The 24,885-nt window shown below is 45.0% G+C and overlaps 1 protein-coding gene across 2 annotated transcripts in view; it reads right to left on the bottom strand.

Moving 5' to 3' along the window:
* Positions 1 to 6,224: 6,224 nt before the first annotated feature.
* LOC141052290 (uncharacterized) overlaps positions 6,225 to 24,885 on the bottom strand; it is a 66,438-nt gene continuing 47,777 nt past the window's right edge. The window contains exons 1-2 of one of the 2 annotated variants that reach the window (XM_073549488.1): positions 9,447 to 9,566; positions 6,226 to 9,269 (exon numbers count right to left, since the gene is read on the bottom strand). In XM_073549488.1, the coding sequence (XP_073405589.1) occupies positions 7,590 to 9,260 (1,671 nt within the window). In that variant the 5' untranslated portion in view covers positions 9,261 to 9,269; positions 9,447 to 9,566 and the 3' untranslated portion in view covers positions 6,226 to 7,589. Of the gene's footprint in view, positions 9,270 to 9,446; positions 9,567 to 24,885 lie in introns of those variants that run through there. The other variant, XM_073549487.1, reaches the window with a different exon arrangement.

Here is a 24,885-nt window from a genome sequence, read left to right as displayed (position 1 = left end):
GGGGTATTTCCATCTCCAAGATCCTATCCGAATATGTAGTAGGTGTAATAATGATATTAGCAAATACCTCCAATTAGAAAAGTAGTATAGTTCTTCTGATTTGCTATATCTCCTTTCTCATGTGCAGGCATTGCAGTACCTTAGATATCCATGGTTACCATGACTAGCATCTAGCTAACTAACTAACTGTCACTATATGAGTGGTCGTAACCATGGATACCTAAGCTACTGCAATGCCTGCACGTAAGAGAGATAGCACATAGGTGTTATGATTCCACCACACGGCGGGGAAAGAAGGTGCCACTGAGCTCCACCCCCCCGCTGACCCTACCTACTTGCCGGTCCCACCCTAGCCGGTGGGCGACAACTGGGCGGCGGTCCCTTCCTCGGCGTAAGTGCAGGGAGCTACAGTGAGGGTAAACCGAGGGTGGAATTAATGCTGGAAAACCTAAGGGAGACAAGCAGCAGCAAGGAGGACTACAAGAGTGATACTAAAGAGAGAACGAACCTGAAGGGTTAATCCACGAAACCCAAAACTAACACACCAAACAGTACTAAACTTTCAGCAAAGACAAAGCGGAAAGCTAGAGTCCAGAGGTACTCAGACGAAAGAGAGACCGGGAGGCTGTCAGAGGTTGTACCGGGCAGCGCAGTGGAGAAGGCAGGAATCCGTACCACAAAAGAATCACCGGCAAGGAGTGAAAGCCCTGAGGAGTGCTAAATAGGAAGAAGGCGGGACATACGAACAGGAAACAGTGAAGCAGCCAATCACCAGAACGGGGAAGAATGAACGAAAAAGAACTAGTTGATCAGAAACTGAATATTCCGACTGGCTGTGTGGCACAGCCAGTAAGGCAGCGAAACTTGCTGTGGAACCCAGACTAGACCCCGGTACGAATCCTGACATTACCCCCTCCTTTATGAGGGGCCTCCGGACCCTCACCCGGGGAAGGCTTCTCAGGAAAATCAACATGGAACCTCCTACACAACCTGGGGGCATGAACCTCGGAATGAGACACCCACGACCTCTCCTCAGGGCCATACCCCTTCCAGTCCACCAGGTACTGCAGGACCCCACGAACTTTCCTGGAGTCCAAGATCTTTCTTACCTCAAACTCGGGGTGACCAAGTACAACAACAGGAGCAGGAGGTGTGTCAGCAGGACAAACTGGAGGTACATAAGGTTTTAGGAGAGAAACATGGAATACCCTATGCACTCTCATCGCCTGGGGGAGGTCCAATTTGACAGAAACAGAGTTGATTATCTGAGATATTTTAAAGGGCCCAATGTACCGGGGAGCCAGTTTACCAGAGGGGACTCTCAGTTTCAGATTTTTAGTAGAAAGCCACACTTTCTGCCCAACTTCAAAGGAAGGACTTCTCCTCCACTTCCTATTAGCAAAGCGGCACTGTGACTCATGAGCTTTTTTGATGTTGCTTTGGACCTGCTCCCAAACCGACCGCAGATCAGAGGAAACAATCTCTACCTCAGGACTGTCCGAGGGGTCCTCAGAGAAAGCTGGATTTAGGGTGAAATCCCATGTTGCAGAAGAAGGGAGACATCCCTGTGGAAGAGTTCACCCTATTATTTATGGCAAACTCTGCCAAGGCAATAAAAGATGCCCAGGTCTCTTGCTTATCAGCCACATAGCAACGTAAGAATTGTTCAAGGGCTTGATTGGCCCGTTCTGTCTGCCCATTGGTCTCCGGGTGAAAGGCCGATGAGAAAGCAAGGGAAACGCCAATTTTACTACAGAAAGCTCTCCAGAATTTGGAGACAAATTGGGTACCCCTATCTGAGACAATATTAGAAGGAATTCCATGCAGCCGCACCACATGATTCAGAAACAAGGGGACCAATTGCTTGGCGGATGGTAATTTGGGTAAAGGAATAAAGTGCACCATCTTACTAAAGCGATCTACCACAACCCACAAGGTAGTCATTCCCAGGGAGGGAGGTAAATCAGTAACAAAGTCCATGGACAGATGGGTCCATGGCTTGGAGGGAACAGGTAGAGGACATAGTTCTACAAAGGCCGTGAGCGGTTAACCTTAGACCGGGCACAAATGTCACACGCCTTGACATAGGCAGTGGCATCCCGGCGTAAAGTCGGCCACCAAAAATTTCTGGAGATTGACTCCATAGTACCCGAAATACCAGGGTGACCTGAAAGAGGAGAGTTGTGGTATTCATTCAGCAGTCTCAAACGCAAATGACAGGGAACAAACCATTTATTATCAGGAGAGCCGGACGGAGACAAATGTTGAAATTGTTTAACTTCAGCAAACAAATCAGAGGTATTAGCAGCCAAAAACACTTTCTCAGGTAAAATGGGAACAGGTGGGATGTTTGACGGTTGTTCAGGCAAGAAGCTTCTAGATAGCACGTCTGCTCTGGCGTTTTTGCAGCCGGGTCTGAAAGAAATCACAAAATTAAAACGTGAAAAGAACAACGCCCACCTTGCCTGTCTTGGATTTAGCCGTTTGGCCGTTTTGAGATATTCAAGATTCTTATGGTCGGTGAGGACAGTAACAGGATGTTTGGCCCCCTCCAGGAAATGCCGCCATTCCTCAAAGGCCAACTTTATAGCGAGCAGTTCCCTGTTCCCAATATAATAGTTTTTTTCCGCTGGGGAAAACTTCTTTGAGAAGAATGCACAGGGTTTCAAATGAGTCAAAGACGAAGTCCCCTGTGAAAGTACTGCCCCCACCCCCGCTTCCGAGGCGTCAACCTCAACAACAAAGGGTCTCTCCTGATCGGGCTGGGTAAGAACAGGAGCAGTGGCAAAGCTCTCCTTAAGAAACGTGAAGGCGTCCACTGCATCCTTACTCCAGTTTACCAAGTCGGAACCTTTCACAGTAAGATCTGTGAGAGGTTTCACCACAATAGAGGAGTTTTTTATAAACTTGCGGTAAAAGTTGGCAAACCCCAGAAATCTTTGAAGAGCTTTCAAAGATGCAGGACGAGCCCAATTAAGAACCGCTTTTACCTTCTCTGGCTCCATTGTGATGGCCTGGGGTGTCAAAATATGACCAAAAAAAGATAGACTTTGGACCCCGAAAATACACTTTTCTTGCTTGGCGAAAAGTTGGTTATTGCGGAGTACATCCCTTACATGATTCAAATGTGAGTCCCAGTCAGGAGAGAACACCAAAATATCATCCAGATAGACAATTACATAGCGGCCAATAGCATGTTGGAAAATATCATTGGTGAAATTTTGAAAAATCGCCGGAGCATTGCACAGCCCAAAGGGCATAACCAGACACTCGAAGTGGCCCTCGGGGGTATTGAAGGCGGTCTTCCACTCGTCGCCAGCCTTTACACGAATGAGATTATACGCCCCTCTCAGGTCCAACTTCGAGAACCATCGAGCCCCCTGAACCTGGTTAAACAGGTCCGGAATCAACGGTAGTGGATATTGGTTACGGACAGTTATCTCATTAAGACCTCGGTAATCTACACACGGCCTGAGTCCTCCATCCTTTTTACTGACAAAAAAGAAACCTGCGGCCAGGGGTGAGGTGGACGGACGAATATGCCCCTTTCTTAGAGCCTCTTGTACATACTCACGTAAAGCTTCTCTTTCAGGAGGAGATAAATTGTATAAGCGTCCCTTAGGGAATTTACAATTGTGAACCAAATTGATAGTACAGTCATAAGAGCGATGAGGTGGCAACCGCTCAGACTCCTTCATAGAAAAGACATCTGCGAATTGGCCCAAAAGACTCTGAAGAGAAGCTTGTACGGAGACGATACCACAAACGTGTGTTAACAGGCATTTCTGTGAACAATCTGCACCCCACTTCTCTAATTCACCAGAAACCCAGTTAATGTTGGGATTATGGAGCTGGAGCCATGGGAGCCCCAGTATGACACTAGTTGGGAGGTCATGCATAACCAAAAATGACAGTTGTTCCACATGCAGTACACCAACCTGAAATGATAGCAATGGAGTACAGAGACTAATCTCCCCATTAGCTAGTGGGGTGTTATCAATACCAACTAATTTAGTGGGGTGAGCGAGTGGAATTAAAGAAATACCCAAAGAGACAGCAAACTCATAACACATAAAATTAGCAGTAGCCCCTGAATCAATCATGGCCACTCCTTCTCCCTTAGAGAAGGAGAAAGCGATAGAAATTGGCACTAAGAGTCTCTTAGAACTTAAAGGAATTACCTGTCCACCCACAGGCCTAGGTGGTGTATTCCGAGAAGATTCTTGTGGAGTGCAAGGGCGCCGCGGGCAATCCTTTATCCAGTGCTGAGGATCCCCGCAGTAAAAACAGGTGCCAAGTGCGTGGCGTGGATGGCAAGGACTAGGTTCTGTGGTAGTTTGCATGGCTCCCACTTCCATAGGTTCGGCAGCTGGCAGACTCGGAACAGCCGGAGTGACCCTAGAGAAAACGGAAACCTGCTCTGCTGCCTGCTCCGATCTCCTCGCCCTTAACCTGCGATCAGTTCTGACCATTAAGGCCATCAGCTCCTCTAGAGACTGGGGCAGGGTGTAATGTACCAGTTCATCCTTTAGGGCTGGAGAAAGGCCCCGCTGAAATTGATTCCGTAGGGCGGGATCATTCCAACGGGTAGCTAAGCTCCATCTACGAAACTGGGTGCAATAAATCTCTACCTCCTGATCACCCTGGAACAGGGAGGTGAGATTTGCCTCGGCCAGAGCTACTTGGTCAGGCTCATCATAAATATTCCCTAAGGCTTGAAAGAAGTCATCTACTGAAACACGGAGATTTGAATCTGGCGGCAGAGAGAAGGCCCACTCTTGGGGCCCCTCCCGTAAGCGAGAGATTATGATACGGACTCTTTGAGCTGGAGGACCAGAAGAAAGAGGTCGTAATTGAAAATATAATTTACAATTTTCTCTAAAAGAAACAAATTGGCTTCTATCTCCGAAAAATGGCTCGGGTAAGTTAACTCTAGGCTCAGAATTAGTTGTCCCTGCCACGGCAGCTGCTTGAATTTGCTCCTGACGCTGGACCTGCGCAGCAAGATCTTGCACCAGCTGAGTAAGACCCTGCATCTGATTGACTAAGGAGGTCATAGCGTCCATTTGGGTGGCCGGTGATTATGTTATGATTCCACCACACGGCGGGGAAAGAAGGTGCCACTGAGCTCCACCCCCCCGCTGACCCTACCTACTTGCCGGTCCCACCCTAGCCGGTGGGCGACAACTGGGCGGCGGTCCCTTCCTCGGCGTAAGTGCAGGGAGCTACAGTGAGGGTAAACCGAGGGTGGAATTAATGCTGGAAAACCTAAGGGAGACAAGCAGCAGCAAGGAGGACTACAAGAGTGATACTAAAGAGAGAACGAACCTGAAGGGTTAATCCACAAATCCCAAAACTAACACACCAAACAGTACTAAACTTTCAGCAAAGACAAAGCGGAAAGCTAGAGTCCAGAGGTACTCAGACGAAAGAGAGACCGGGAGGCTGTCAGAGGTTGTACCGGGCAGCGCAGTGGAGAAGGCAGGAATCCGTACCACAAAAGAATCACCGGCAAGGAGTGAAAGCCCTGAGGAGTGCTAAATAGGAAGAAGGCGGGGCATACGAACAGGAAACAGTGAAGCAGCCAATCACCAGAACGGGGAAGAATGATGAACGAAAAAGAACTAGTTGATCAGAAACTGAATATTCCGACTGGCTGTGTGGCACAGCCAGTAAGGCAGCGAAACTTGCTGTGGAACCCAGACTAGACCCCGGTACGAATCCTGACAATAGGATAGAGATATAGCTAATCAGAAGAACTATATTACATTTGTAATTGGAGATATTTGCTAATATTATTGCTTTTACACCTACTACGTATTAGGATAGGATCTTGGAGATTGGAATATCCTCTTTAAGAACATGCTGTAACAGAGAAAAAAAACCTATGGTACATCCTAATTATGGGTGTGAATAAACACAACATCTAGAATAATGTTCAATAAAAACACATTTTTTTCAATAAGCATATTTATTGACCCTGCTGCTATATTTTTACCTAGACTTGTATAATTTATTTATTTAGGGAAATTAATATTTCTGATTATACCCACTTCCTAATACATTTCTCTGTGAAATTCCCTGTGCATGATTTATCGTCTCTGTATATTACATTCCCCTTTTTTTAATAATTTGTATTTCTTATATATGAATAAAACTATGTTTTTTTGGACATTATTCTAGATGTTGTGTTTATTCACATCTATTAGTAGGATTTGTGTTATTATATTAGTGGACATTCACATATGTAAGCTGCATTTATCAACATGTACTTATTAAAAGAGAAGACCTGAATAAGTTTGGGCAGCCAACTCGTAAGAGGCGAGACATAGTTGGAAGAAGTCATTAAAGGGAATATGTCCACAGGATTTCACCCCTAAACTATTTATATGTGCACTTAGCTCTTTCAAAGACTGTCAGTGAAGCAGATGGAGGTAGCTCTGGGTAGGGATTAGAGCTGGAGTGACAGAGGCTTCAGACCTGCAATAGCTTTTCAGCCGGATTTGCATATAAATTAAAACACTGATTTCTCAGTAATGGAGGAAGAGACTGGCCATATGAAGGTATTGCTGGACTTGTGTATGAGAGAGCTATGTGCTCATTTAAATAGTTTAGGGAGTGAAACTGTGCTTACAGATTTCCTTAAAGGGAATCTGTCAGCAGGTTTTTGCTATGTCAGGTGAAGACAGCATGTTGTAGGGGTTAACACATAGATTTCAGCAATGTCCCTCTCATCAAGTTCCTAGGGTTTGTTTGCTTGCGATGATTGTTTTAGCACCAGGAGCACATCATTGCTGGACTATCATGTGACAGGCAGCTCACGGTCTATGGACATTGTATATACCGAGCATGGTGTGGGGAGGGTTAGCTGTGATGTGGGCGTGGTTAGCTTTCTCAGCTCTGCTGCTTTTCTAAATCTAAAAACTCTGTGTCAGAACAGCTGCACCCAGTAATCTAAGTGACACATCATTGGAATCCGGCTCTCTGTCCCTACATTATGCTGCTCTCAGATGAGGTAGCAAAAACCTGCTTGACATTTGCTTTAAAGCTCTGGACGAGGTGGATAAGAAAGGAAATGTCAACGACTCCAATCACAGCTGACGTCACCAATAAATCACTGAATATCATTAACATATTTGGTTTCTGACATTTCTTCAGTTCTGCATTCACTTGTGAGGTCTGCTGCATTTCGCGTGCCCTGACCATTGATTAGGCTATACTTGTAACTATGGTCTCATCTCACTAACTCTATAATCTCACCCCATTGACGTGTCTTGATGATGGCAATATTTGATTATTAGACTAGAAATAATTTTACATTGTGCGCGACACAGAAGGTATCCATCACTCCACGTGGGGAAACTGTTGTTAGAAATGTGCATACTATTGTTCATCACTGTTATTAGTGATCTAATGAATGATTTTTATGTCATTTCATGCCAAATGTTTTAATGGGTTATTAAAATTAAACATTTACCCTTTCATTTTATTTAAATGATAATAAATAGCTAGCTATGACCTCAGCACATGAATGGGAAACCTGCTTTGACCTAACGGACAAATATTAAAACATTCTCTTTGCTTATGTGTTATTGAAAAAGTAAAAAACATGCTGAATGACCTGTTTTTAGTTCTGAAGATCTTCTACTGTAGCCCGCATCATGTATACTCCTTTGATGTGACTGGGATGAAGGAATGCTCCCCTTCAGATTCACTGATGATACACTTTTCTGCTGTTCTCTAAAAATTGAAGAAATTCTTTGCTGTGACCTGACAGGCGACGTGCTCCTTGGCGGTGATCTAGCTGGTGAAGTCGACCTAAGTGGTGTTCTTGCTGGTGAAGTAGATCTAAGTGGTGTTCTTGCTGGTGAAGTAGACCTAAGTGGTGTTCTTGCTGGTGAGGTAGACCTAAGTGGTGTTCTAGCTGGTGAAGTAGATCTAAGTGGTGTTCTTGCTGGTGAGGTAGACCTAAGTGGTGTTCTAGCTGGTGAAGTAGATCTAAGCGGTGTTCTTGCTGGTGAGGTAGACCTAAGTGGTGTTCTAGCTGGTGAAGTAGATCTAAGCGGTGTTCTTGCTGGTGAGGTAGACCTAAGTGGTGTTCTTGCTGGTGAAGTAGATCTAAATTGTGTTCTTGCTGGTGAAGTAGATCTAAGTGGTGTTCTTGCTGGTGAGGTAGACCTAAGTGGTGTTCTAGCTGGTGAAGTAGATCTAAGCGGTGTTCTTGCTGGTGAGGTAGACCTAAGTGGTGTTCTAGCTGGTGAAGTAGATCTAAGCGGTGTTCTTGCTGGTGAGGTAGACCTAAGTGGTGTTCTAGCTGGTGAAGTAGATCTAAGCGGTGTTCTTGCTGGTGAGGTAGACCTAAGTGGTGTTCTAGCTGGTGAAGTAGACCTAAGCGGTGTTCTAGCTGGTGAAGTAGATCTAAGTGGTGTTCTAGCTGGTGAAGTCGACCTAAGCGGTGTACTAGCTGGTGAAGTAGATCTAAAAGGTTTTCTATCTGATGGAGTAGACCAAAGCTGTGATCTGTCTGGTGAAGTAGACCTAACTGGTGTTCTAGTTGGTGAGGTAGATCTAAGCAATGTGCTAGCTGGTGAGGTAGACCTCAGTGGTGTTCTAGCTGCTGAAGCAGGCCTAAGCGGTGTTCTAGCCGGTGAGGGACATTGTGTCCTTGTAGGAGAGGTACTTTGCTGTATTCTGACTGGAGAAGCATATCTGTGCTCGTCTTTCATATTTGTGGGTGCCTTTGCATAGGGCTCAATGAGTACACTTCTTTTCTGTTGGGATCTTAAATGCGAAGATTCAGTGTGCTGTGTTTTTGTAGGAATGGAATTTCTTTGCAAAGATCTAACGGGAGAAGCGCATCTTTGATGAGAACTTGCAGGAGAAGAACTTCTTTGTTGGGATAGCACAGGAGAAGAGTTTTTCTGCTGTGACCACACAGAAGAAGAACTTCTTTGCTGACATCTTACAGGGGAGTAACTTCTCTGTAGTAATGGCACAGGAGAGGAATCTCTTTGGAGAACATTTACAGGAGAGAAACATCTCTGCTGGGATCCTACAGGTGAGTTACTCCTTTGCTGGGACTTTATAGATGAGGAATATTTTTGTTGTTCTTTCACGGAAGTGACCGGTGTGAAGCTTCTTTGGTTAGGAGTATTGTCTTTTTGTTGAGACCTTATAGAGAAGTTCCCACAATTTCCTGTAAACTGCATCTCGCCTTCTGCTTCAAATATTCCAGACACTTCTTCATAGATATGTTTCATTCCCCATCCCTAAAGAGTAAATTTAAACCAATATTAGGCCAAATAAATTGTTTTGTACAATGTACTAAAACAAAGACTAAAAATTCTAGAAGTTTATGCAAATTTCCTAGTAATATGAGTGGAACTAGCAGAAATTCATGTGCGAGGTGAAATTTCCACCTACCTGTCCATTAGTCTAAGTTTTACCTTTGACGTGGCAGTGAAACAATGGAAGGTAACTGATGGAGGAACGGATCCCACAATTTTCCATGGGATTGTTCACATTCATCCGTCGCATCAGTTGTTGCAGCGGATCCTTTGAGGAACTAGATTAGAAATTGCTGTATGTTGCATTTTTCGATATGGCTCAATAGTTTTGCAGTAGAAACTGATGATAAAACCTGATGACAACCTATAACATTTTGCCATCAGATATCATTAGTTGTGGTGCAAGAACATATATATATATCTAAACTTAGATAAATGGAAGTCTGGTCATAGAGATTATGCATATGATAGCATCATGCACCTTCACATTAATTCTGCAAATCTGTGGTCCCACCACCTTTCTAGATGTATTAAATTGGTTTAAGGAAGCAAGGAGAGGAGTGATGAGTGACCTCAGCACAGCCGTCCAGGTAATCATAAAAGAAATTTTATTCAGTTCTCAAAGCATATAAATTGTCTAAAAACACCCTGGCGCGCTTCTGGCACGTCAATGTCCTAGTTACCTTTATTCCTTATCCACTAAGTTGGTTTATAATTGTCTGTCTGCAAGCCACAGGAATATATCAAGCATTTTTTTGTTTGTAAGGCCAACTTGAGACGACACGAGCTTTGCAGCATAGTGTGTTACCCTGATTGCCTGATTGAGGCACATGCGCAGGTAATATGGGGTATTAAAGAGAACCTGTCAGCACAATTTTGTAATGTTCAGTAAATACATGGTAACGCAAGACCCATTTACTTTTTTAACAAATAAAGACACATGACACAATATTAGCGTGTATAAAATTAGGCCGGGACATAATTTATTAATAGTTACTAAATATTTCATAATTAATAAATATACCATATTAAATAATCATAAAATACTATCAATTCTCATAGTAACCAATTAACAATATTAACCAATGACCAACTTCACCCAGCAAAAGCTGGGCGATTATCCACCAGCCAAGACTTAAAGAGTCCTGGCCCCCCCATACTTGAACATCACAGCCATTGTTCAACTGCATTTTGCAACCCAACATTGAAAATGTTGAGACCTATATCAGAAAGGTGTACCAAGTCGCTTCTAAAAATGCCCGGAGTGAAGCCCTCCAACTCAAAATGCCTGTAGGAAAAAGCACCTAGCCTTTATTAACAGTTTTTCTTATTTTTTCTAGAAATTTACTATCAGAGCCAGACCACGCTAATCTAGGGACTATTTCTGAAAAAACTAAAGGGCATGTAGGAAACCAACATTTGATTAGGGAAAGTTCTCTACAAATTAGCCTAAGGCAGGGGTCCCCAACCTGTAGCTCGGGAGCCACATGTCACTCACAGGCTCATGATTTGTGGCTCTGTTAGGAGTGTCGGAAGGCACTAAATAAAAAATAAATAAAGTGCCTTCGCCACTCGGGGTCCACCGTGCGGTGGATGGAAAAACCGCTGCTAAAGAGGCAGAGCACTGTGGCGGTAATGTGCACAGGGTTTAACTGCACCCAGTGCACTAAAGCAAGCTCTGTTAAAGTCACAGAACTGCTAGCCTAAAGCATACAAAACCGCTGAGTCTGTTCTAGGTCACAGACTCCAGCGGAGCAGACACGGTATTAAAAGTCACAGGAGTAGCCTTAGACGTCAGGACTACTCCGTCTAGACCTACCGTGAAGTAAGTTGCGTGGCGTCGCAACTGCAAACGCCCGGCAGGACTGCTACCACAGCGCGGCGTGAACTAAGCTGCAAGGAAGGCACCGCTAACACGCAAGCGCAATGCAGGACGCTAGCTGCTGGAACAGATGGAGCTAGAGCGCGCTGGCGCTAGCGCTGCTACTGACTAAATCCCACACACTCACACAGACGTATTATCAGAGGGAAGGGGTTTCTTAATAAGTCAGTCACCATTCCAAGCATCCATCACCATACACACAGCAGCAGTATGAAAATACTAGCGCATGGCGGAACGGCCATGCGCACTTTTTATAGCGTACGGGACCTGCCGGAAATCTCCAGGTCTCCAAAAGGAGCCAATAGGATCCGGAGCGGGACCTGAGCACCTGACTCCCGAACTCCAATGGGAGCTCGTCCCGTGAGCATGCTCAGATGACGGAACAAAGGACTTAGCCTCTGGAGATAAATGTGAGAATCTGGATTCCTGCCTAGGCATGGTAGAAACCAGATTCCTAACAGGCTCGTGGCTGTCTGCCAGCTTGGCGCATTAGCTCCAGATCTAGCAAACAGGTATGAATGAATGGTGAATTTTGTGAGTAGCCCTGCACAGAAGAGCAGATCTGGATGCATATATACTGGTCGTAGGGGTCTTGAGATAATTTAAGTATGGTATGCTGGATGGAGACAAGATGATACCACATGTCAGAGGAGGTGCTTGAAGCTTGATGTGATAGTGTGTTGGGAGTGCTTGATGAGAGAGAACTGAATGGGGGTATTGTGGGAACCCCAGGATCTTGATATACTGCTTTGGGGTGATTTCTGTAGAAAATGTTTGGTTACCATTATGCCTGTAATGGGGGCTTTGGTTTCCACTATTGTGAGGGGGGCGGGAGTTGATTGGGGTTCGCGACCCTCCCTCAAGGCTGGATGTGGCTTGCGACCCTCTCTCAGAGCTGAATGTGGCACTCAAGGTCAGAAAGGTTGGGGACCTCTGGCCTAAGGAGATTGAAGGTCTTTAATTTTCCTAAATCATTTCCGCCCACATGAATCAATAATAAATGTGGACTTGGCCATAACATAGATAATTTTTAACTTTATTACAAACATTCTCCCACCTCAAACCTCTAATACCATGCCAAAATATATTGAACCCGTTGTGGTCGAAATACACATTTTCAGAATAGGACCTCTTGGCTGCTCTCTTCTGAGCCCAATGAATATATGAATGGCCCAGAATCCAGATAATAATTGGACCTAAGAGATGAACATTGATTCTTTAAAATAAGCTCTGGTCTGACATATAACTTGTACCTATTAGAATTCCATCTACGTATTTTCTTTATTACACTTTCATTCAAACCCATTCTCACAGCCTCCATAACTGCACCAATTCTGAATGAATGAGATGTTATTGACGCTTTGCTCAGCCCCAATTTATTCAAACATTTCTTGAGAACTGCATTAAATTGGAATTGTGTGGCTGGCAAACCATTTTTTTATGAATAAATTAAGAACCCTTACTGTTAGGTCTCAATAACAACCATTTCTTAGTGTTAAAAACTGGACATAAGGATAAATTATCTAAATTAACTTACGGTAATATGCTTACCTTTACCCATTTGGTCTGTTTTGGATCTTCTTATTAAAATTAAAATGTAATGTTCTCTAACTGCAATATCGTCTAATAGCAAACCAGACATCACTCTCTTATTAATGCAAAATAACTCACCAATTCTTAGGGCAGCAAAAAATGCTATCAAAAGGCAACCCTAAACAGACATGTCTCAAAATTATCAAAACATACCTATGATAAAACCAGCACAAGTTTCTTAAGCAAATCAATTGAAATTGGACGTCTAACATCTGGCTTAGCTGAAAATTTCTTAAAGCCTTTTAAGGCTTGATGCACGGGGAAAAGACTGTGCAATGACCCCTAACCCAATAATCTCAGAAAAAAAGGAAATACCTGCTAACGTTTTGGAAAAAGATGAGGAGGATAGATTCCTGGACAATAAATATTCAACAAATAACAAAGATGATTCTGCATTGCTTATATTAAAGTCTAAACCCCGTGCTAAACAAAAATTCCTCCATTCCATCCGTGCGGCTGAATAGCCAGCCCATGTTGTCACAGCAATCGAGTTCTTGATATATGACGGAATCAGCCCCAAATGACATCCTATAGATAAACTGGGCAATGAATCCCTTCTTGCACCCGCTCCTGATACCAATGCACAAAATGCTTCCCACTGGCGACGAGAAAGGGCATCAGCTACACTATTCTTACAACCTTCAATATAACATGCTTTCAACCAAAAGTTCTGTCTGAGACAATATAAGACTACAGTGGGTTTGGAAAGTATTTAGACCCCTTTAAATTTTTCACTCTTTGTTTTATTGTAGCCATTTGGTAAATTCAGAAAAGTTCTTTTTTTCTCTCATTAATGTACACTCTTGCACCCCATCTTGACTGAAAAAAAATCAGAAATTTAGAATTGTTTGCAAATGTATTAATAAAACAAACTGAAATATCACATGGTCATAAGTATTCAGACCCTTTGCTCAGACACTCATATTTACGTCACATGCTGTCAATTTCCTTGTGATCCTCCTTGAGATAGTTCTACTCCTTCATTGGAGTCCAGCTGTGTTTAATTAAACTGTTAGGACTTGATTTGTAAAGTCACACACCTGTATCAGGATCCTGACAGCGCCGGCGTACAGCCTCCGCTGAGCAGGGACTCACCCGCACTGTAGGGACCCCTGGGGACCAGGATAGCCAGAAAGTATAGGTGCACAGGACCTGAGTGATGAAGTTTAGCAAGCCGGCACAGGACCTACGGTCATGTGACTGCAAGGGGGCGGGGCTTAGCATCCTGCTTTCAGAGAAAACAGAAAACTCAGAGTCGGGCAAAACGGAGGTCATTCACAGTACGGACAGCGAGGTACAGGAGGGGTAAACAGACGGGAGGTCGGACAAAGCCAAAGGTCATACACAAGTGGGCGACGCGGTACCTAGGGGACGAGCAGAGAGAAGTTGGGTCACAAGCAGAGAGTCATACACAAGAGGGACAGGCAGAACTCGTAACAGGGACAGAACCGGATCAAAACCAAACAAGCAAGCAAGATATAAGGCACAAGGCACACGTACGCACAAGGTCAAGTAACTCAGCCAAGGGCAGGAGTATAACTGACACCGGACCTAGGTCCAGTGAGCATTAAATAGCAGCCCTCTGCCAGGGAGAGGCGGAACAATTAACCCCCAGTCAGACCAGGACGGGCCAAAGCGAAACCCCATCCTGGATCATGACAGTACCCTCTATTCAATGGGGGACCACTGGACCCCCAGGTCTCTCAGGGTACTTGGCGTGAAAGGCCCGGACCAACCGATCCGCATGAACTGATCGAGCAGGAACCCACGAGCGTTCTTCAGGACCGTAGCCTTTCCAATGTACCAGATATTGAAGGGCACGACAGACCAACCTGGAGTCGACAATTCGTTCCACCTCGTACTCCGACTGCCCGTCTACCAAAACCGGTGTTGGGGAAGCTGATGATCCCTCCCCAGCGGACCTCACAGGTTTCAAAAGGGCCTTATGAAAAACATTTGGGATCCGCAGAGATGGCGGGAGACGCAACCGAAAAGCCACCGGGTTAACTGCCTCGGTAATTTCATAAGGACCGATAAACTTGGGTCCAAGCTTCGCAGAGGGGACCTTGCGTCTTATATTCTTGGTGGACAACCATACCTTATCCCCAATCTGAAACACCGGTCCCGCGGATCGTTTTTTGTCCGCAAAAAATTTAAATTGGTCCTGGGCCTTCGTAATATTACTCTGGACCTCTCGCCATACCTCTCCCAACCGCTGGATCGTCTCATCCGCCCCAGGACACCCAGAATTCAAACGGGAAAATTCTCCAAAATGAGGATGAAACTCATAATTGCAGAAAAAGGGAGATGTACCCGTAGACTGGTTAACACGGTTGTTAAATGCAAACTCAGCCACCGGTAACACAGAACACCAATCATCTTGTCGGTCTGAGGTCAAGCAACGCAGAATTTGCTCTAGAGACTTATTGGTCCGCGCGGTCTGCCCATTAGTCTCTGGATGATAAGCGGATGAAAAGGACAGACCAATACCCAACCTTTTACAAAAAGCCCTCCAAAATCTGGAAACAAATTGCACTCCTCTATCAGACACCACATTCAAGGGTACCCCATGCAACCGCATCACATGCTCAACAAACAATCTGGACAATGTTTCCGCATTAGGTAGAGCTGCCAAAGGTACAAAATGTGCCTGCTTACTAAACCTGTCCACCACAACCCAGACGACGGTATTACCCTTGGAGGGGGGAAGGTTGGTGATGAAATCCATGGACAAATGCGTCCATGGTCTCTCAGGAATTGGCAGTGGTACCAATTCCCCGGCCGGCCAGTTATGGGGGTTTTTTGCACGGGCACAAACATCACAAGCAGACACATATTCCCCAACATCAGAGGCTAAAGCAGACCACCAGAATACTCTAGCAATGGCCTTCTGGGTAGCCGAGATCCCTGGATGTCCTCCCAGAACTGAGTCATGGAACTCCCGGAGGACCTTAAGGCGGAGCTGAGCTGGCACAAAAAGCTTGTCCACCGGCTTGGCCGGCGGTGCAAGAGACTGGGCTTCCCGAATCTCTCGCTCCAACATATTTGAAATACCTGCCACCACCACCCCAGGCTGAAGAATGGAGGATGGAGGTTCTGGGGGGGACACCGGATCTAAACTGCGTGACAAAGCATCCGCTCTGACATTTTTGGACCCTGGCCGAAAAGTGATCGAGAAGTTGAATCGGGAAAAAAAAAGTGACTATCTAGCCTGTCTAGGAGTCAACCTCTTAGCTGACTCAATATAAGCTAGGTTTTTGTGGTCCGTAATTACGGTTATAGGATGGACAGCCCCCTACAAAAAATGCCTCCATTCTTCAAAGGCCAACTTAACGGCCAGAAGTTCTCGATTTCCCACATCACAGTTTCTCTCCGCAGGAGAGAATTTCTTTGAGAAAAAGGCGCAAAGTCTTAAATTGGCCAAAGTGGCGGGTCCCTGGGACAATATCTCCCCCACCCCCACCTCTGAGGCATCTACCTCAACAATAAATGGTTCAGACAGGTCCGGTTGAACAAGAACCGGGGCCGACATGAAACATGTTTTCAAAAACTGAAATGCCGCTACCGCTGCGGTTGGCCGATTCTTGATATCGGCCCCCTTTTGAGTCATGTCTGTGAGGGGTTTAACCACCTGTGAGAACCCCTTTATAAATTTGCGATAGTAATTGGCGAATCCTAGGAAATGCTGCAGAGCCTTCAAATCACAAGGTTGAGCCCCCTCGACAATGGCCTGCACCTTATTAGGATCCATGCGATACCCTTCGGCAGACACGATGAACCCCAGAAACGACAGTTCCTGAACAAAAAACAAACATTTTTCCAGTTTAGCAAAGAGACAGATCTCCCAGAGCCTTTGGAAAACATCCCGAACATGACCAATGTGAGTCTGTTTATCAGGAGAATAGATCAATATGTCATCCAAATATACCACCAAAAAAGTCCAATAAAATCAGAGAACACGTGATTTATGAAGTTTTGGAAGACCGCTGGAGCATTGGTCAAGCCGAAAGGCATGACCAGATTTTCAAACAACCCTTCAGTAGTGAGAAAAGCGGTTTTCCATTCATCTCCGTCTCGGACTCGGATAAGGTTATACGCTCCCCGTAGATCTAATTTTGAAAACCACTTAGCTCCGGACAATTGGTTGTATAAATCAGGAATAAGTGGAAGGGGATACGTATTCCTGATAGTTATCTTATTTAACTCACGAAAATCGAGGCATGGGCGTAAACCACCGTCTTTTTTCTTTACAAAAAAGAATCCCGCCGCCACAGGAGAAACAGAAGGACGAATGTGTCCCATTCGGAGGCTCTCGGAAATATACTCCTTCATCACAGCCCGTTCTGGACCCGAAAGGTTATACAAGCGGGCCTTGGGCAATTTAGCACCTGGAACCAGGTCAATGGCACAATCAAATGGGCGGTGTGGTGGTAAAACCTCAGCCTTTTTTTCGTAGAAAACGTCCATATAGTCTATCAGGCATTCCGGAATACCTTCCAGACCCACGGACGACACAGACACAGTATCAAGACATTTCTCAGAACAATAGGGACCCCATTTAACAATGTCCCGACTTTCCCAATTAATTACAGGATTATGCAATTGTAACCAGGGGAACCCCAACACCAGTCCCGCTGGCAGGTTGTCCATCACAAAACATGAAATACGTTCCTGGTTCAAGGAAATCACTTTAAGGAGAAACTCTTCAGTACGAAACATAATGTCATTCTTTACCAGTGGTGTTTTGTCAATGGCCACAATGTGAATAGGAGTCTCCAACCTAACTGTCCCTAACTTACACCTGTATACCAAATCAGAGTCAATAAAGTTCAATGCTGATCCGCATTCCACGAAGGCAGAAGTGGATGTGGAGACACTCCCACAACAAAGTTCCACTTGCAACAACATTTTAGAGAAGGCAGAAAAAGGTATCTGAGAGCCTGGGTGACCACCACGACAATCACCCGGGCTCAGTCGCTTGGTTAGTGGACGGGAGGGGCAAACTTTTCTCCAATGTCCAGAATCGCCACAGTGAAAACAGCCTTTTCCCACGCGCCGTTTTCTCCTTTCATTTTCTTTGAGGTCGATGGTTCCCATTTCCGTGATCTCCAATATAGGACTGGCTCCCCCTCCTTGGGAGAATAACGGTCTTTCACTTTGCATCACTCCCCTCGCCCATAGCCGGCAATCCATTTGGACGGCCTGTGTCATAGCCTCCTCCAGGGAATCAGGCGGAGGGTGGAGAGCCAAGGCATCTTTCAGATATTCAGACAGGCCTCTACGGAACAAACCCCGGAGGGCGGTATCATTCCAACAGACCTCAGCAGCCCAGCATCTGAATTCTGTACAAAACCACTCGGCTGAGTGCTTCCCCTGGCACACACTCATCACCATGTCCTCAGCCATACGCATACGATCAGGCTCATCATAAATATGCCCCAGGGCCTTAAAAAATGCATCTACCATCATACGCTCAGGGGCCGTGGTCGGAAGGGAGAAAGCCCAAGCTTGAGGGGCTCCCCTTAACAGAGACATAATGAAAAAAACCCCTGCACAGTGTCAGCGATCAGCTGCTGAGTCTGAGCCAGGACTCGTTGTTCTCCAAGGAGTTTCTGAGACATCTGGGTCAGGTGTTTAACCTGCTCAGAAAGAGCGCGCATAGGATCCATCACACACACAGGAGAAAGGGAGCAGAGAAAAAAAATGGTATTGGTCAGTTATAATATCAGGATCCTGACAGCGCCGGCGTACAGCCTCCGCTGAGCAGGGACTCACTCGCACCGTAGGGACCCCTGGGGACCAGGACAGCCAGAAAGTATAGGTGCACAGGACCTGAGTGATGAAGTTTAGCAAGCCGGCATGGGACCTACGGTCATGTGACTGCAAGGGGGCGGGGCTTAGCGTCCTGCTTTCAGAGAAGACAGAAAACTCAGAGTCGGGCAAAATGGAGGTCATTCACAGTACGGACAGCGAGGTACAGCAGGGGTAAACAGACGGGAGGTCAGACAAAGCCAAAGGTCATACACAAGAGGGCGACGCGGTACCAAGGGGATGAGCAGAGAGAAGTCGGGTCACAAGCAGAGAGTCATACACGAGAGGTAGCACAGTACAAGAGGGACAGGCAGAACTCGTAACAGGGACAGAACCGGATCAAAACCAAACAAGCAAGCAAGATATCGGGCACAAGGCACACGTATGCACAAGGTCAACTAACTCAGCTGAGGGCAGGAGTATAACTGACACCGGACCTAGGTCCAGTGAGCATTAAATAGCCGCCCTCTGCCAGGGAGAGGCAGAACAATTAACCCCCAGTCAGACCAGGACGGGCCAAAGCGAAACCCCGTCCTGGATCATGACAACCTGTCCATATAAGACCTCACAGCGCATGTCAGAACAAATGAGAATCATGAGGTCAAAGGAGCTGGCCAAGGAGCTCAGTGACAGAATTGTGGCAAGGCACAGATCTGACCAAGGTTACAAAAGAATTTCTGCAGTACTTAAGGTTACTAAGAGCAAAGTGGCCTCCATATTCCTTAAATGGATGAAGTTTGGGACCACAAGATGTCTTACTAGACCTGGCATCCAGCCAAACTGAGCAATCGTGGGAGAAGAGCTTTGGTGAGGGAGGTAATGAAGAACCCCAAGATCACTGTGGCTGAGCTCCACAGATGCTGTAGGGAGATGGGAGAAAGTTCCACAAAGTCAACTATCACTGCAGCTCTCCACCAGTTGGGCCTTTGTGGCAGAGTGGCCCGACGGAAGCCTCTCCTCAGTGCCAGACATATGAAAGCCTGCATAAAGTTTGGTAAAAAACACATGACGGACTCCCAGACTATGAGAAATAAGATTCTCTGGTCTGAGGAGCTATGGATAGAACTTTTTGGTGATAATTCTAAGCAGTATATGTGGAGAAAACAAGGCACTGCTCATCACCTGCCCAATTCAATCCCAACAGTGAAACATGGTGGTGGCAGCATCATGCTATGGGGGTGTTTTTCAGCTGCAAGTACAGGACGACTGGTTGCAATTGAAGGAAACATGAATGCGGCCAAGTACAGAAATATCCTGGATGGGAAACCTCTTTGAGTGCTCTGGACCTCAGACTTGGCCGAAGTTTCACCTTCCAACAAGACAATGACCCTAAGCACACAGCTAAAATAACAAAGGAGTGGCTTCAGAACAACTCTGTGACCATTCTTGACTGGCCCAGCCAGAGCCCTGGCCTAAACCCAATTGAGCATCTCTGGAGAGACCTGAAAATGGCTGTCCACCAATGTTCACCATCCAACCTGATGGAACTGGAGAGGATCTGCAATGAAGAATGGCAGAGGATCCCCAAATCCAGGTGTGAAAAATTTGTTGCATCATTCCCAAGGAGACTCATGGCTGCACTAGTTCAAATGGGTGCTTCTACTCAATACTGAGCAAAGGGTCTGAATACTTATGACGATATGATATTTCAGTTTTTCTTTTTTAATAAGTTTGCAAAAATGTCTACATTTCTGTTTTTTTTCAGTCAAGATGTGGTGCAGAGTGTACATTAATGAGAAAAAAATGAACTTTTTTGAATTTACCAATGAAACAAAGAGTGAAAAGTTTAAAGGGGTCTGAATACTTTCCGTACCCACTGTAAATGCCTACGTAATTTAGCTGACCATCCACATTTTGATGAAAGAGTATTCAGTGCAAACACCACACCCTGAATCATAATTCTCTTATTCTTAAGCTGATAACCCCAAATAACCATTGAAACTAAAATCAGGAAAAGTTCCAAAATCACTATGCTCTTAGTAACTTTGGAAGCAACCCAAGTACTGGGCCACCTGTCAGCCGACGACTGACCATTCCAAAATGTTCCATAATCAGTACTATTCGTGTCAGTAAACAACTGTAAAGACTCGGAAGAAGAAAATTTTACTTTCCAGCAAACAACGTCAATTAAAAGTATTGAAAAATTCCAACCATAAATACATATGATCTTTGATGGCTTTACTCAGCTTAATATGAGACTTTGGAGACTTCTCTCCCTTAGTTGCATCATATAATCTCCTTGAAAAGACCCTACCCATTGGTATTATATGAAGGGACAAATTCAGCAGGCTTAACAACGACTGCAACTCCTTTAATGTTGTCTTTTCTTTGCTTAACATGAATCTCAAGTGAATACAAAGCCGATTTACTTTATCCAGTGGTTACCTGCATTCCATAGACTCTGAATCAATGGTAATACCCAAAACTTCTAAACAACAAGGAGGGACAGTTTTTCCTTCAGCTAATGGAACTCCAAACCACTCACACAATTCTTGAAATTTTATTAGTAGATTCATGCAAACATCTGAACCATTATTACCTATAAACAAAAAGTCATCTAGGTAATGCAAGACCCCTCCCTCCCTAATCTCATATTGTAAAACTCACTGCAAAAGTGATGAAAAAGCCTCAAAATAAAAACATGACAGAGAGAAACCCATAGGTAGGCTTCTATCAAAATAAAATCCTCCGTCAAACTAAAAACCCAAAGAACAAAACCCTTTCGGATTGACTGGCAATAGTCTGAATGCAGATTTTATGCCTGTTTTAGCTATCAGGCGCCTTTTCCAAAAGACTTCAATAAGTGTACTGCTTGATCAAACGATGCGTATTTGACCGACGACACATTTATTTATCTCATCGTTGAAAGACACATCCATAGGGAAAGAAAGGTGATGAATCAGACGGAATGATCCTGCTTCTTTTTTGGGTACTATGCCTAGCGGAGATAATCTAAAATTTTGAAATGGAGGTGATGTAAATGGGCCTGACATTCTAGCCATCTCAATTTCTTTATCTCTTTATCAATTTTTTCTTTTACTACTGCTTGAAACGATTTGACAGATGATAAATTCTCTACCCAGCAACAGCCTCAACCTAAAAATTCAGGAACAAAAAAAACATATTTGAAACCTTCAAAATGAGTTCAGCTTTGTCCCGACTTGGGAATAGCTCGAGCCACGGGAGAAGCCTTTCCAGCTTCACTGGCGTCAGTGCTTTTGAAAAGAAATTCCTTGGTTCCCGGCTGCTGTTGAGAAGACTGTGCATTTCTTTTAAAGCATTTTGACATGGGGTGCATGCCTCCAGCAAAATGAGCACTTATGACAAAATCTACAATTGCTCTGCCATTTCCATGTAGTCTCATTAAACGAGAAGCAAAAACCTCTCTTGTTTAATACAGCAGGTGTAGCTGTCTTGTAAAATTATTCCTTTGGTGTTACATCAAATTAATCCATAACCCAACATCCTTCACACCCCATTTTAAGGAAGAGTGGACTGATAACTTCTGCCTGAATAATTCGTCATAATTGCACCATGTCATACCTCCAAAATTGTGGTATGCCTCTAGTACAATATCCAAATGTTGAAATAATCCTGAACAAAAATTAGGTCTCTTTTCACCAACCACTGTTGCATATATAGAAAAGGCTTGGACCCAATTATTAAAGGATTTGTTCATTACCATATTTTTTGGATTATAAGACACACTTTTGTTCCTCAAAATTTTTGGGGAAAGTGGGGTGTGTGTCTTATAATCCGAATATGTGCTGTAGAGGAGGGGGGAGGCTCTGGAGTGGTGTCAGGGGGCTGGGGTGGCCTGACTGCGGGCTGCAGAAACAGAGGGTGGTCATGTGCTCCCGCTCATTAGGCTCATGTAATGTTCACTGCACCCGCTGTCCATCACCTCGGTGTTGAAGTCACGCCGAGTTGGTGGACAGGGGAGCAGCACATATTGCATGTGGCTGCACTTTCCCCCACTGCCCGTCACTATAGTCACCTTCTGATGATGCCTCCGTGCTCCCAGCTCCCCCTTGGCTCTTCCTGTGTCTGTGCCAATAGGACCTGCAGTCACGTGACTCCCAGTGTGCAGCACTGCGGTCATGTGGTGGAAGGTCCTGAAGCTATGATGAAATGCCTGTATGAGCAACTCGTGGATGTCAGCACAGACACAGGAAGAGCCGTGGGGGAGCTGGGAGCATGGAGCCATCATCCTAAGGTGAGTTAACTGTTTGTTATTTTATCATGTGCTTGCCAGCAGGGAGGAATATAGGGACGGGGGGCCGTGTCCATGGCAGCAGGGGGGAATATAGAGATGGGGGGATGCCAACAGGGGGGCATATAGGGACGGGGGTCTGTGTGCATGCTAGCAGGGGGGAATATAGGGACGGGGGGGCAGTGTGCATGCCAACAGGGGAAAATATAAGGACGGGGGGCGTGTGCATGCCAGCAGGGGGGAGTATAGGGATGGGGGGCCGTGTGCATGCCAGCAGGGGGAATATAGGGACGGGGGGGTTGTGTGCATGCCAGCAGGGGGGAATATAGGGACAGGGAGGCCATGTTCGTGTCAGCATCAGCAGGGGGCATATAGTGACCCAGGGGGACATATCCAGGATTTGTTGGGGGGCTATGTGCCAGCACAAGGGGGCCATGTACCAGGATGGGGGTTATGTAGATACCAGGATGAGGGACATGTATATGATTTGAAAGATGGACACTGGCATTATAAGACACACCTCCATTTAACATAAAAAAAGCGAAAAATACGGTAATTTTTTCTTCTCATCTTCTGTTTATTCATCCTGTTTTTCTACCCTTGGATAACTTTCCTTTACAGGTAGTAAAGAAAATATATCCACATACTCCAGATTCCAAATACTTTCTTTAACAGATTGTTTTAAATGAAAACCCAATGGTGAAAACTCACCAACTAAAGCTTCCTATAAACAAACCTCTGACACCCTAGAATCTTTCTTCTTATTAGGTTTGTCAGACCTGTTTAAAGGAAGTGTGGCGCCCCTGAGGGTTCAGTTGCCACAGAGGTACTGCACCTCACCCAGAGGTGTGGCAGCCCACTCTCAGGTAAGGGGGGAGCACCTGACAGTACTCTAATACCTGCACCCAACACACACCCTATAACAACAGAGCACCCTGGATGTACCCTACGGGAGGAGGATCTCAACCCTGCCTGGGTAGTAAAGGGTGTTGGGAGGTGGGTGGAGCTAGTGGGTTGAGAGTGGGAGAGTAGAGTTTTAGTTAGAACAGTCTTCCTGAAGAGGGAGGGGTGGGATAAGGGAAAAGGTGGGATTATGGTTTAATGTCATGAACATACTGTAATTGTTTGTACCCCTTTTCCTTGTTGTTAAATTAATAAAAACAGTTTACACTGTGTGCAGAATTATTAGGCAAATGAGTATTTTGATCACATCATCCTTTTTATACATTTTGTCCTACTGCAAGCTGTATAGGCTTGAAAGTCAACTGCCAATTATGTAAATCGGGTGATTCGCATCTCTGTAATGAGGAAGAGGTGTGGTCTAACAACATCAACACCCTATATAAGGTGTGCTTAATTATTAGGCAACTTCCTTTCCTTTGGCAAAATGGGTCTGAAGAAAGATTTGACGGACTCTGAAAAGTCAAAAATTGTGAGATGTCTTGCAGAGGGATGCAGCAGTCTTGAAATTGCCAAACTTTTGAAGCGTGATCACCGAACAATCAAGTGTTTCTTGGCAAATAGCCAACAGGGTCGTAAGAAGCGTGTTGATAAAAAAGGCGCAAAATAACTGCCCATGAATTGAGGAAAATCAAGCGTCAAGCTGCCAAGATGCCATTTGCCACCAGTTTTGCCATATCTCAGAGCTGCAACGTTACTGGAGAATCAAAAAGCACAAGGTATGCCATACTCAGGGACATGGCCAAGATAAGGAAGGCAGAAAAATGACCACCTTTGAACAAGAGGCATAAGATAAAACGTCAAGACTGGGCCAAGAAATACAGTTGTGGCCAAAAGTATTGACACCCCTGCAATTTTGTCAGATAATACTTAGTTTGTTCCTGAAAATTATTGCAAACAAAAATTCTTTGTTTTTATTATCTTCATTTAATTTGTCTTAAATGATAAAACACAAAAAGAATTGTCCTAAAGCCAAATTGGATATAATTCCACACCAAACATAAAAAAGAGGGTGGACAAAAGTATTGGCACTGTTCGAAAAAATCATGTGATGCTTCTCTAATTTGTGTAATTAGCAGCACCTGTAACTTACCTGTGGCACCTAACAGGTATTGGCAATAACTAAATCACACTTGCAG

Source organism: Dendrobates tinctorius, unplaced genomic scaffold, assembly GCF_039654945.1.
Source record: "Dendrobates tinctorius isolate UK_male_01 unplaced genomic scaffold, ASM3965494v1 ptg000159l, whole genome shotgun sequence".
NCBI lineage: Eukaryota > Metazoa > Chordata > Amphibia > Anura > Dendrobatidae > Dendrobates > Dendrobates tinctorius.
This window is presented reverse-complemented; position numbering and strand designations above follow the sequence as displayed.